Source organism: Leishmania infantum, chromosome 16, assembly GCF_000002875.2.
Source record: "Leishmania infantum JPCM5 genome chromosome 16".
NCBI lineage: Eukaryota > Euglenozoa > Kinetoplastea > Trypanosomatida > Trypanosomatidae > Leishmania > Leishmania infantum.
In genome coordinates this window covers 537,101-550,510 of record NC_009400.2, presented here as the reverse complement: position 1 = coordinate 550,510, position 13,410 = coordinate 537,101, and the positions used below count along the sequence as shown (strand labels likewise).

Below are 13,410 nucleotides of genomic sequence, written 5' to 3'. Positions count from 1 at the left end.
CACACACACACACGTGCATCATCTACACAGCACAAGCCCCCATGCGCATCTGCAGTGGGGAAGAGGGATGAGGAGGTGGGGAATGGGCGTAGCGCTCTCTTGAGCAGCCGCTCATGAAGGGAAGTAGCGGAGAGAGAAAGAGGTAGAACGCTGTGATGCCTGTGCTTGGTGGTGGAGTTGCGCATGGCAAGCTGGCGGTGTTTGCCTTCCTCTCCCACGTCCCTCACGCATGTGCAAGAGAAGCGGAGGCGAGGACGCCGTTGCGCATAAGACGCGCTCTGCCAGGTTTGCCCTTCTGCCCCTCCCCGCCTCCCTCCCCCACCAACACCACCCAACACCACGTCACCTCCTCTATATGCATGACTGAATGGTAGAGCTCTCTGGACTTGTGCACAGGTCTGCCCTCCTCATACGTGTCTGTCCTCCTCTTCCCCTCTGTTCCACCACTTCCGCCTCTCCTGGCGCACGTGCGTGCCCCTTCTCGTCCTTCTCCGCGAACGCGGTAGTACACGGTGTGAGGGCACCTCGTCACGGCGCTGAACCGCACACGAGTGCATCACCACTCATCGTCCCCTGCATCCTCACGCCTAGTGCATTTCCGGTCGTGTGCCGGGGGACCGTACGTTGTACGTGGACTGCACCGCACAAGCTCACCTTATCCCCTCTTTCCCTCCCTCTCTCACCCCCCGGCGCCTCTGCCCTTTCTGCTAGAACTTGCTCTGCGTCTCGGAGCGTGCGCAGGGAGAGACGGGTGGGCATCTCGCATCGCTCTCTCCTCCCTTCTCGCTTCTATTGCTGTCCTGCATCCGGTGTGGGGCCGCAGGTGTGACGGAGGAGGGCGGGCGCACAGCAGCGGGGCTGCCTCTCCTTTTTGTTCGCAGCCTCGACGCTTTTGACGTGCGCCTGCGTCCCTCCGCAAGTGTTGGGGGGCGCGTAACGAAACGGCGTTAACGACTGACATCCCGTGTGCGTGTGGGTGGAGGAAGGGAGTCGACCACTGCGCGCAGCGTGTAACGAAGGAAGCATAGAGTCGTTATTCTCGCTCTCGAGCTTCAGAGTGCTCCTCTTTCCCTCTGTGAGTGCCTAGTTCTGCAGTCATGCGGCCTCGCCGTGCTCTCGTCTGCGCCCTTGCAGATTCGGCGATTGCGGCTGCGGCGCTGCGTCAACAACGCCGGTCTGTGATGGAGCAGAGCAGGCCCGCCTTTGTAGCGCAACGGCGTCGCTCCTCCGCACGGAAGAGCTCCGCTACGGCGGGCGTGCCGGGCGCGTCAGTGCCAGACCAGGCAGTGGCTTCAAGCTGGGGCGCTGCACGAGCCCCCTTGAAAGATCCAGAGCCGCGAAGTTCCGCGACCGAAAACGCTCAGCAGCAGCACCTAGAGGATGCTTCACCACTCAAGGTGGCAGAGGAAGAGGCTGTCACTGAGGCGGCCGCCAGTGGCAGCGGTGGCGGCGGCACCTTGCTTGCACACACGATGCTAGGCACTGGCCGCGACGCAGCACAGAAGCAGGAGCGTCTGCGCCTTGCGAAGCTGCGTTACTGTCTTCTTGTGGGCGCTCACAGTGCTCTGCAGAGCCCCGCTGGGGAAGACTGCCGCGCCCACGCGCCGCGTCTCGCTTTGGAAACGGTCAGCATCGCCAGCAAGAATGCAACGCCTGTTTCAGGCAGCAGCGACGCTGAAAGCAGTCCTGCCGTCGCACCATCTAAACTGTGTGTCAAGCTACCATCATCTGCCCAGCGTGCTCACTGCGGCGCCGCATCCGCCCCATCGGCGACGGAGCAGCTGTCGGTGGCCGAGGCGCTTCGCGTATTCGCCAATACGTTTGCCTTGACGCTGCACTCAACACCGCAGAAGTGGCGCACGCGCGTCAGCGCCGCCACTGCACCGGCTCTGCCTGTGTTTTCCGGCTCGTCCGCGATTCCCATCGCGGGGGCACCGCTGTCCTCGTCCTTTCTCTGCTCACCATTGGCGATCGTCGCCGCACCCGTAGCCGTGAGCGCGGTGGCACAGCGGACCATTGCCGTCGAGGAGACGGCACCGCTACGCTGGCTGGAGACCTCCTTTCTCGATCTGTGCGAGCGCCTCTTGCGAAAGCTCTATGATGAGCACGCGACCGCGACGCAGCGGCACGATCTGCTCGGCAAAGTGCAAAGTCAGGCTGCTGTCTTGCTGCGCGCAGTCGATAAAGAGTGTCGGGCCGTCAACAGCCATGTTCTCCACGCCATGCAACGGCAGTGCCGTAGAGACGCCGCCGCCGCCGCCGCCGCCAAGGGAAGCAGAACCACAGGCGGGTCCTCTCGCAAGCGCAAGCTATCTCGGGCGCCGAAAGACACGAACGTTGAGGACACCTTGCAGAACACCCTTGAGCGCGTAGGGCAAGAGCTGCACCTGGTCCACGCGTGGATCATTCACTTGTGCTGCGACGCAGGCGACGACGGTGCAGGTGCGGCTGCTGCAGCGGCTGCCGTTTGCGTGGCGCGGCGCGCGCTCCGCTGGGACGCTCTCCGCGGGGTCGCGGCGACCTCGACCGTTACGCTGGATGATGTCAGGTGGTTGTTTGCCGTGGCCCTGCTGGAGCACCTGCACACACAGACGTACTGCTTCCACCATGCAAAGACCGCCGCGGCCGATCACATCACCGACGCTGCGGCCGCCGCTCACGGTGGCAAAACGAGGATGCCATCTATCGTCGTGGAGGCTCACCACCTTCGCGGCCTTGCCGCCCTCATCGACTTTGCGATGGCGCAGCGTCTCGAAGTGCCCCTGCTGCTCGCTACGCAGCTGTACAGTCGCGGGACAGCGGCGTTTTCTCTCGCTGCTGTAGCGCAGCAAGAGGCCCTCCTGGACGTCATCATGGTGTACCACGCCCTTCTACCCACCTACGCGCTTCTGTTTCCATCGTATCATCGAGCCGTCGTAGTCGCCGCGACACCGAACCCCACACCATCCAAGCAGCGCTACACTGTCGGGGAGACGCACTCGGCCACGCCACGCGAACTGGTGCTGGGTGATGGCGAGGCGGACGCAGAGGCGCATCAAGTGATCGCACCAGCAGCGGTGGACTGCGCGAAGGAGGAAGATGGCGACGACGGTGGCAATGACGCGGCGCGGGAGCTGGCAGATCGTTGCGCCGCGGCAGCATCACCTTTGCGAGTCTGGGATGCTTTGGTCCAGCATTGGGAGCGGCAGCAGGAGCAGGTGCGGAACGAGGGTGCTGCAGCAGTCGTGTGGTGGCTGCGGATGCTACCGCTGTGGATCAGCACCGCCACGGACTCCCTGCAGCTGTGCCTGATACTTGTCAGCAGCTGCGGTAGTGGCGCAGATGCTGTGCGCACGGCGGAGCCCATGAAAGAGTTGCTGGATCGCGCAGCGGCGGTGCTGCGCGACGCGCTGCGCTTCGACCGGCGCGAATATGAGCGAAGTCGTGGAGCGCAACGGCTGCTCACCATGAGGTCGGCATCCGCAAGAAGCGACGCATCGCCCCTTGGCGACGAGGACGGCGTAAGCAACGGTAACGAAGCTGGAAAGACCGGCGAAGCCGGTGAGTTTGGCACCGCAATAGCAGGAGCTGCAGGGACGATGGAAGCACATTACGCTCTGGAGGACAAGGGACTCGCTGCTGATGCCCCGCCGCCGCTGCGTCGCCAGCGTGGCAAGCGCTCCCTCTTCTACAAGTCTCCGCACGAGTCTGACGGCGGCGTCCTCGTTCGAGAGAGTCCGGGAACATCGGCGAGGGGGGGCACCAACGGAGTCGGCAGCCCGGCCCGGTCGCGCTTTGAATCGCGCAGCCGCACCAGCGCTGGTCTCGCGGCGAGATACGCCTCCTCCGTGACAGGCGTTTTTGGCAGCACCCGCGGCGGTGCGGACGGTCACGCAGCGGGTGCGTGTCCCGTCCGTCACGGCCGCGTCGCCTCGGCGGCGGCGGCGGCGGCAGATCGCTTCACGAGTCCCATCTTCCAGACGCTGGTGCTGTCGAGTGAGACGCCCGTCGTCCTTAGCACACTCTTCCGCCTTGATTCAGTGCGGCGTCAGAGCTGCCTGGAGGAGGCCTGGGCCGCCATCGTGCATTCCCAGAGTGAGCTGTGGCGCCTCCTGTACGACCTCCCTCCAGCGGCGGGGGCGGCGAGCGAAGCCGCCCGTGACGAGAAAGCCAACCGCACAACGTTTCTGCGCAACGTCCTTCCGGTCGCCGTGGCGTCTCTCGTCGGCACTGCTTCCGTGGCCGGATCTGGCATCAACAGCAACTCCAGCCAGCGCCGCGCGGCGGCAACCTCGTCCTCGGCGCGGGTGCCGGTACGAGAGGAGACGCTTCGGCGGGTGCTGTGCACACTTCAAAGCGCGCAAGAGCAGCTCGGGCTGTCGCTCTTCGAGTCCCTCCATCACGTGCTCGTCTCCGTTGCCCAGGTGCTGCTGCGAATCGAGCGCGTGAGTGACAGGGCGCTCCTCTCGTGTCGGACGCCGCAGGATTTCACGGCTGGAAAGCGAGCACCTCTGGACCACGTGCACCAGCGCCAAGCCTTCATACACGTCCTCACTATCGGGACCGCGATTCTGCTGGCCGGGAACTCGCTACCGTGGGAAGGCGCGCAAGTTGCATGGCAGCTGCAGCAGCAGCTCCGCTACCCACAGATCGAGTTCCGGTCAGGCGCCGCAGTCCCGCAGCTGCCGCGTCCGCGGTTTGTCTCGGTCGCCATTGACGCTTTCGCGGTACAGTGGACGCGGGCCATCGTCAAGGATCTGTCGCTGCTGCATGTATCGTGCCGGCAGCATGCTGATGTGGTGCTAGCCAACGCGGTGGAGATGCTGCGTGTCTTGCAGACCCCATCCACCTCCGCGGCGCTCCCACTTTTTGCGAAGCAGGTGACCGCGGCAGCCCTGCTGCGCAGTCTCTCGGTTCTCGCGGGGCAGTGGCGCCAACGCAGGGACGCAGCGCAGAGAGGCTTCCGCGTGCACCGGATTGTGGAACTGGCCGAGGTGCAGCACGACGAGGTCATGCAACTGCACCAGGGTGTACTCGACCTGCTGCGCGACAACGGCGCACTACGGCTGCTCTGCGGCTATGCCACATTTGCGGCGGAGCTGTTTGAGATTCATGTGCGCCTGAAAGCGAAACTCGCGTCGCTGGTCGAGTGGGCCGATATGTACCTCCTGCCCTCTGTTCTGCCTGTGGTGGTGGCTGGCCTGCACCGGTCCCGGTCCACGCACAACGCTGCCACACACGCCGACATGTGCGAGGCGACTCTGGGACTGCTCTCCCAGCTGTCCCGCTACGCCGCGAATCCGCAGATGTCCGTAGTGGAAGTTGTGCGGACGCAGTGGAATCAGGTACTGCTGCAGGTGAGCCTCTACTGCATTCGGACGGCAGGGAGGGGGGGTAGGAAGCGGGCCCCTGACTACGGGCTGCCTCCGCCGGTGTTGCCGAGCCTAGACGACGTCGCAGCGCTTCAGCGGCCGTCGCACGGAACGGACGCCGCGGCGGCGGCAAGGGAGTGGGCGGAGGCCTTCACCGGAGGCCGCGAGCCGTTGTTTCTCGCCCTGCTGGACCGCGGCGAGGCTCTGCTGGGGGCGCCGCGCGGCACGCGGTCGAGCGCCGGGGAGGTCGCCGAGGGGACAACACGTGCGCTTTCCGCGTATATTGCAGCGTGGGACGAGCAAGTGCGGTTCGGTCGGTGCGACTGGGACGCCGCGCGGCCAGTCAGCCACGAAGGCATCGCCGACGACCCAACAGTAGACACGCGCGAGCTGCTGGCGCATCTGCAGGTCTCCTACGAGGGTGTGCAGGCGTTTGGCAGGATAACGAGCCCCGCCCTCCGAGCCAGTGCTGAGGTGGCGCCGTTCATGGCGGCGAAGCCCAACAACATTCGCCAGCTGGGCTTTCTCGTGCGGTTTATGGAGCAGCACCTGCGCGTGCAGGAGCGCCTATCCCGCCTCAGCGACGATGAGCTAGAGTCCTTCGTGCTGCCCTGGCCCGCAAAAGATGAGGCAGTGCCGTCCGCTGTGCAGGCTGTGCCGAGGCCGTCGCCGCCGTCCCCCTCGTCTAGCTTGGCGGCTTCCGCGGCTACCGTCAGCGAGACCGCGCCGCTGGTGCTGCTCGACTTCGTTGGCTACCTCAGCAGCAGGAGCGTGTGGGCGATGGTGACGTGGGCGTGCAACATTGCGGAGACAGTCGTGAAGATCGAGCTGAAGCGGCACCGTCACATCCCTGAAGCCGTGCAAGCGGTGGCCACCACGGCGATTCTTACGCAGCTGCGCGCCGTTCCGCCGCCCATCCGCGGCGCCGGCAAGCCCCCAGTGAACATACTAAGGGCGCTGCTTAGCCTCTCCGACATGGTAGCAGGCACCACGGAGTCCCTCCTTGGGTACCATCGCCGCTCTGTGATTCGTGGCCTGCTAAGCAACCCGACGCGCGATCAGTACCGCGTTGTCACCTTTGGGCTGAAGCAGGCCACCGCATACGTGCAGGAGGAGGCACGGCAGTACCAGGGGCTGGGTACGCGGGAAAGCGGCGCATGTGACGATCTCGCATCGGAGATGGCCGACGGCGACGCCGCAGCCGACTTCGAGACAGCGGCAAAGACAGAGGAGGTGGAGGAGGCTTACAGCGCAGACGGCGCGTTGCACTTCCGAACGAACGCCGATGGCACGATTGACCGCACCTGGCTAGCTGCCGGCCCTCCCGAGCTACCAGCCCCACCGCGGCAGCAAGACGTGGGGATCTACTACATGAAAGTGTGGGCCGCGTACGCCGCCCAGCGGCGCCTCCGCGCTGCAGCGGGCGAAGCAGCGACGGCAGAGGCAGAGGCCGCAACAGCAACGCTGGTGCCGTACTTGCGCACGGACCTCAATCGCGAATATCGCTTCTTCCTGAGCTGCCTTGTGTGCCTCGTCGACGCCAGCATGGAGTCTGCGCTGCTGTACCTCCGCCGCCTGCAGGGCGACGGGGAGGAGGACATCCGCCTTCTCGTTGAGGCTGCCATCTCAGAGGTGTGCCGCACCGTGTCAGCGATCATTCACTCGCTTCTCAACCTCTCTCCGGAGGTGCGCCGCGCATGCTGTCAGCGGGAGGAGGCAGAGCTGCTGTGGACCTCGTTATGTATCGTTGCCACGATCAGCGCTGTGGTGCCGCGCGACCCGCAGGAGCGCTTCTTCACGTCGCGCTGCACAGACGCCATCGGGCGTGTCTTCGCGCTCACGCGCTGGCTGGTGGACGACGCAATCTCGACCATGGCGACCCCATCGACCACGAATGGCGAAGCCGACTCTAACAAGGTACGAGAGGGCACTGCTACCGCCGCAAGCGATGCGGGTGCATCTCTCGTGCACCGCCCGCTCACCAATGCGCTCGTGCGCGGCGCGCAGCTGCTCCTGCGGGACCCCCACAGCTCCCAGCGGATGGCGATACGGTTGGCTGTGCGCCAGCGTGAGCGGGATGATCTGTCGGCCGTCCTGGTGGCGCTGCAGGTGTTGGTGAAGTCTGCCGCCACGTATGAGCCCGGCCGCAGTCTCCTGCACTACGTCTGGACACGACTCGCCGCGGAGCTCAGTCAGCCGCTGCTTGGCCCTGCCGCGACCACCGCTGCGCCGCCGCCCGTTCGATCCGCGAAGTCGACGAAAGCAGCGCTCTCCGCTGCGGCGGCGGCGATCCATGCAGCACCAACTGAGCTGAACGTTGCGGCGACGGTCATCTCGCGGAGCGAGTACAATGCCGTGCTGCGCGGGCTTGCATCCCTATGCGCAGCGCTGCCGCCAAGCTCTGGCCGAGTCGGAAAACTAAGAAGGGGCGAGACGGGCGACCCTGCCACCGAGTCGGCGTTGGAGCTGCCGGCCGCCGGCGGGAGCGGCGTGGCGGGGGCGGGGCCGGTCGTGTGCGACGTGGACGCTGCCGTGCGACACGTCGTCGAGGACGCCGCCGGTTTTGAGGCAGAGCGAAGACGGTGCCTGAGCCAGAGCGCCAGCCAAGAGGAGTGGCACTACGCCGGCGTCGCCAACTCGGACGAGGCCGCCTCTCCTGCCGCGGGTCACGGTCTCACATCGTCACTGCTGCTGCACCCGGGCCAAGATGTGGCGTCGGGGCACCCCGCGTTCAGCGTTGCCGAAGTGATGGAGAGCGGCTCAATGCCGACGACGGCTATCGTTGACGCCGTCATCGCGCACGCCGCCGCCACAGTCCGCGCCGCCGGTGGGCGCTCGTCGCTGGACGTTAACTCCATTCCTGGTGTGGCACGCACAGCGCCAGGTGCGACTGGCGCAGTAGACGCCGTCGACGACGATCCTGCGACGGCCGTTGGTTTCCTGCGTCTCGTGCGAGAGTTTCAGCGTCACGTGACGGAGCTGCTCTCGCTCGTGCCCCTGCGCGACATCGTCGCACGGCCTCAGGCCGAAGTGCTCTTTGCCTGTATGAGTCTGCTGCACGGCACTGTCTCCGCCGCCGCGGAGGGCAAGGTGTGGGCGCTGATGACCTCCAAGTGGACAGCTGAGCTGCTCGCCCCAAGTGAGTCGACTTTTCTGCAGCTGCAGGAGTTGGAGCTGGCGAAGGTGCGTGAGCTGCGTGCCGTAACGTCGCGGGACTTGCACTTGATGGCGGACACGCACTCTCATGGCGGAGTTGATGGGGCAGGTCACGGCAGTCGCAGCAGCAGCAGTGCGTACGGCTCGTTACCGTTTAGCGCCGCCGTGGTCGACCTGTTCGCTGCCGCTGGCCGCGCGCCGACGAGGAGACCTGCGCAGCCGAATGCCGAGTTGAGTGTCTTGGCAGCAGCAGAGCGCAGTATGCGGCACCACTGGTGCGCTGAGGAGTTTGACCTTCCTCGCCACGACGATGTGTCGCGACTGTTTTCCAACGCTGGCGGGGTCCGGAAGGGACCGCGGAACGCAGGCAAGGATCGCCGCACTCAAGAGCGGAATGGCGACCGTGCGAGTACCTTGGAGTTTGACCCGCACGCAACTGGCTTGGCGGCACTCGCAGCCATGCCAGACCCGATCCCGATTCCGGTGGTGCTCACTATCTTCAAGGTGCTGAGTCGACGCCCCGTCGAGCATGCCGCATCTGGCTCTGTGGAAGGGCTGTCGCAGACCTTTGACGTGCACGGTGGCGGCATGACGTCCCGCCAAATTGCAGCGGCAACCTCGTGGCTAGCCAAGGGCGGTAACGACGGTAGCAGCCTGGACAGCGCGAGGGTTCGGGGCGCCGAGGTGGAGCGGGACTGCTTTGCGGCGTTTGCTGAGGTGTTTCTGACGTACACGGCGCGTGCATACTGGCTGCTGCGACCGCGGCTGGACGACAATGCGTGGGTTGTGTGGGCCATCATGGAGAAGAGCATGGCTGTGTACCCGACCGACAACGGCGTGCGGCAGCGCGAATGGGACCGGGTGTGTCGCCAGTGGCGGTTGCCAGTGAGCCTCGACCGCGCCCATGCCGTGGCAGGACACTTTTTCACCGAGGAGCAGCGGCGCCGCATCAGCGCGTGGACAACGGCGCTGCACACGGCCGCCTCTGGTGAAAGTGCATCGGCGTCGGTGAGCGCAAAGACGGTCGAGGGCGCGGAGGAGGTGGCGGTGCTCCGTTACTTGCAGGCAGCAGCCCTCTACCTTCATCTGCTGGCGATGACGTTGTTTCTCCTCTCACGTCTTGGCATATTCGGTGACCTGCCAAAAGCCTCCGTCGAGGTGGTGCGTCGGCGGGTGCAGGCGCAGGTGTTGCAGCATCGCCCACCAGGCAGCCGCAGCGCCGCCGCCACCTCCTCCGCTTTCCTCGTCTCGAACGAGGCCTTGACGCGTGAGCTCACACTCATGGCACTGGAGCGTCAGACGCAGCCGCTTTTTGTGAATCGCAACCTCTTTGAGGGCGCTGTGCTCCAATTCCTGAATGTGATATGGTGCATTGTGCGGCACGCAGACTCGCTGACGCACACGGCCACCGACGTGGTCGTGGCGTGGCTTCAAGCCCCTGGCCCGGCTGCTTCGATGGGATCTGCGGCAGCGACGGCACTGCGGGCCACGCCACCGACGGCGGTTTCTGCAGCCGCCATCATCTCCTACGCTGACCATGTGCGCATCATGGTGGTCGGGGTTGTGCAGGACACGCTGGACATGGTGACAGGTTTGGGGAGCCGAGCTCCAGCCATGCTGCCGCAGCATGCCGTGAAATCGCTTCTCACGAGCGGCTTCTCATGTGAGCCGCTAACCCTGCGGCTGCCGGCGCACCGCACGCGAAGTGCAAAAACCACGGCGGCATCGAGTATGCACAGCAGCCAGTCTTCCACGTGCACCGCCCACACCACCGACGGCTTATTTGCTCCGGCGGTCAACGTCATTGCGACACACCTGAGCACCACCGCCTCTGTGCCCTCGGCGATGGTGCTTGAGGATGCGCTGCTCTCCACCCCTGCATCGGCGGCGGCGTCGCTGTCGGCCACACCCGAGCTTGCCGTGTCACGTGTATTCGACCCCGTTGCCCGACCCGAGCTGTTTGTTGGCAGCCCAACCATGTTAGCCATCCTAAGCCCACAGTTTGTGCGCAGCACGATCTGCAGATCGCTGGAGAGCAAGGTGACCTCCTCCACTCTCCTGCCTGTAGCCTTCGCTCTTGAGTTCTACCTCTCTCGTCAAGGCGTCCCGCTGGCACCGCTGCTGGAGGCGACCACGGAGCTGCTGACGGCCTGCACGCTCCGTAACAGCGCCGTTCACATGTACTGTGAACATCTCGCCAGTGAGCTGACGTCGCGCAAGGAGTTCCGCCAAGCCTTGGCGCCGCCGACAATAGCCTCGGCTGAGCAAGGTGCCGCCGGATCCATCTCTAACGAGGTTGTCATATCCTTCCTTGCCGCGATTGCACGGCAGGACGTGCTGGTGACCAAGAAGACGCTTGCTCACCTCCTGCACTCGGTCATGCGCATGCGGCCGGATGTATTCGGGCAGCCGCCCACAGAGAACCGCCAGGGAAAGTTGACGCTGGTGCAGGTGGGTACGACGGTCGACTCCGCCATCGACACCACCAACCCCCTCTACACACCGGTGCAACCGGCGGCGAAGCGGGGTAGCGGCACCGGCGCCGCCACTCCATCGGGTAGCCCACCAGGGGCCAGCAGCGATGCAGACGGCCCGCGCGACGCCGCCGCGGTGATGAACGCCTTCAGCCTCGAGAAGTGGAGTGACGCGACGGCCATGACGCACCGCAAGGCCCTGGCCGCGCTCACCATCTCCCTACCCACCGTGGTGGAGGTGGCCATGCACATGAACTGCATGCGACCGCTGGACTCGTCTGAGTGGCGGCGTGCCATTCAGATGCTCAAGGCCGCTGACGAAGCACGGCGTGAGCGGGTCGCCGTGCACCGGTCACAAGCGCAGGCAGCCATGCAGCAAGGGCGCGCAGGCACTGAACAAGAAGGCGAAGGCAGTGCGGGCAAGAAGGGGCAAATCGCCGACTCCACGGCTGCTGCGGCTGGAAAGCTAGACGCTTCTCTTCGCCTGGAAGACCCGTTCGACTTCGGTGTAGGGATGCTGCACCTGCGCTACGCACTGCGCAAGATTGTGCACGCCTCGTTGCGGCGGCTGCTACACCAGCAGGGGCCTCGTATGCTGGCGGACGTGGCGTCCATGCTACAGATGGTTGACCCTGCCCTGCAGCAAGCGACGTCGATGGCTCAGGCGTCCTCCTCCGTCGCGGGGGACCGTGACGGTGGTGCGAGGAACCGGCGCACGTGGTCGTCATCTTTGGTGCACGGAGTGTCTGCGCATGGTGCTGGTCACTCAGCAGAGCAACCTCGTCCATTTGACGGCGTGCTGGCTGGAACGACACGGGTCTTGCTTTCTCGTGCGGTGCTGTGCGCGCAGGCGATCGGCTACGACAGCACCGGAGCGGCGCTGGAGATGTCGCCGCGCAACGGCTCATCGCAGTCGCAGGAGGCGCAGTCAGTGCTCAAGTTGCCAGTCCCGGCACTTCAGCCCTCTGTGGTGGAGGCCGCTATCTCAGCAACGGCGAGCGCTGCTTCGCAACACCTCCGCAAAGGGCGTCACGTGCAAGCAGGGCACAGTACTGGAAAAATTGGCCTGCTTAGCAAGGAGGAGAAGGCCACCGTACATCAGCGCGTGGAGCTGGAGCGGGACGCGGCGACGACGGTGGGGTTGACTACGGCCCAGCTGCCACCGCAGAGTGCGAGGCGCATTGCGCGAGCGCTGCGGCTCACCCGCCACCGCGTGAAGATGAAGCAGCGTCAACAGGAGTATCGCATGCGCCGGGAGAAGCGCCAAGAGAAGCCCCGCCTCAGCATCAGCACCGCATCCCATCACGTCTCCAGCGGCTACGCATCTGTATCTGAAACCCATGGCAGTCGATGACAGCGAAGCGTACCACCGCTGCATGCTGGCTAGCGTGTCCCCTATGTTCCCTCCTTCGCATGGGGCAACGCTGCCGAGCTTCCGCTTTAAACACGCTAAGAGAGGCATACGTAAAATCTTGATGGCACAGGCAAGACGCAGTCGAGGCGGAAGGTCTGCGCCTGTGTTTGGTAAGCGGCGCCTCACTTACAGCCTCCGCTTTCTTTTCCAGCCGCTGTGCCTGTCGCTGTGGACGCTAGGAGGGGGCAGGTGGTGAGCGAGGGGCTGAGCCGGGAGAGGCGCACGCTAAGCATGAACCGGAAAAATGCATGGCGATTGAATGAAGGACGTGGGTGGCGCAGAAAAGCGAATGACGCGCTCAACCTTGTTTGCGTCTGCACCCGTCCCTACGTCTGCACGCACGGCGAAAGGGCACGGTTACTGCCGCCCTTCCCACACGCACACAGTTATTGATATCGCCTTGCGCTATCACTCGGACAGCGCGGCCCGACACGAGTCGCTGCACCTCCCCTCCCTCCTCTCCTCTTTCGCCCAGCTTCTCTCTTCGCTGTCCTTGTTCTGCCTCACCTTTGCCCCTGCACGCCCGGAAACCTCATGCCGGGTGATGCACGCACGCTCGCATACCCATACAATGCCTCTCGCCCGCACAAACGTCACCGCCAGTGCTTCCGGCTTCACGCAAGACCATCTGTAGCTGGTTTCGAACTAGCTCAGATCGACGCCCTCTCCTCTTCTCTCCGCTCGCACAGCTTTGCCTTTCTCTCTCCAGTGTTCCTGTCGGCGCCGCTGCTCACATCGGCGCCCGTAACAGCTTCGCAGCAGCGGCGACGTTGCGTGCGAGATCACCGCGATACGTTCTTCTCTCCCATTAGGTGTACGCTCGCACACATACACCGGCGGACGGAGCACGACAGCGATACAGAGAAGTGAAGGCATCGCAGGCCCCACGCCCACCCCTCCCCCCGCACGCGGATTGAAGAGGCAGCACAGCAAGAACGACGACTCGAAAAGAAGGGGGTCGGTGGTGCTGCGGTACCGTTGCTCCCGCCTGCCCACACACGCGCAGACTGAGGTG

General features: G+C 64.8%; 1 protein-coding gene across 1 annotated transcript; it reads left to right on the top strand.

Annotated features, from left to right (window-relative positions):
* Positions 1-1,097: 1,097 nt before the first annotated feature.
* Positions 1,098-12,335, top strand: LINJ_16_1410 (conserved hypothetical protein; the record flags this gene model as incomplete). The annotated part of the gene is made up of 1 exon (XM_003392345.1): positions 1,098-12,335. The coding sequence occupies one exon, from the start codon at positions 1,098-1,100 to the stop codon at positions 12,333-12,335; it is 11,238 nt and encodes a 3,745-aa protein (XP_003392393.1).
* Positions 12,336-13,410: the final 1,075 nt, after the last annotated feature.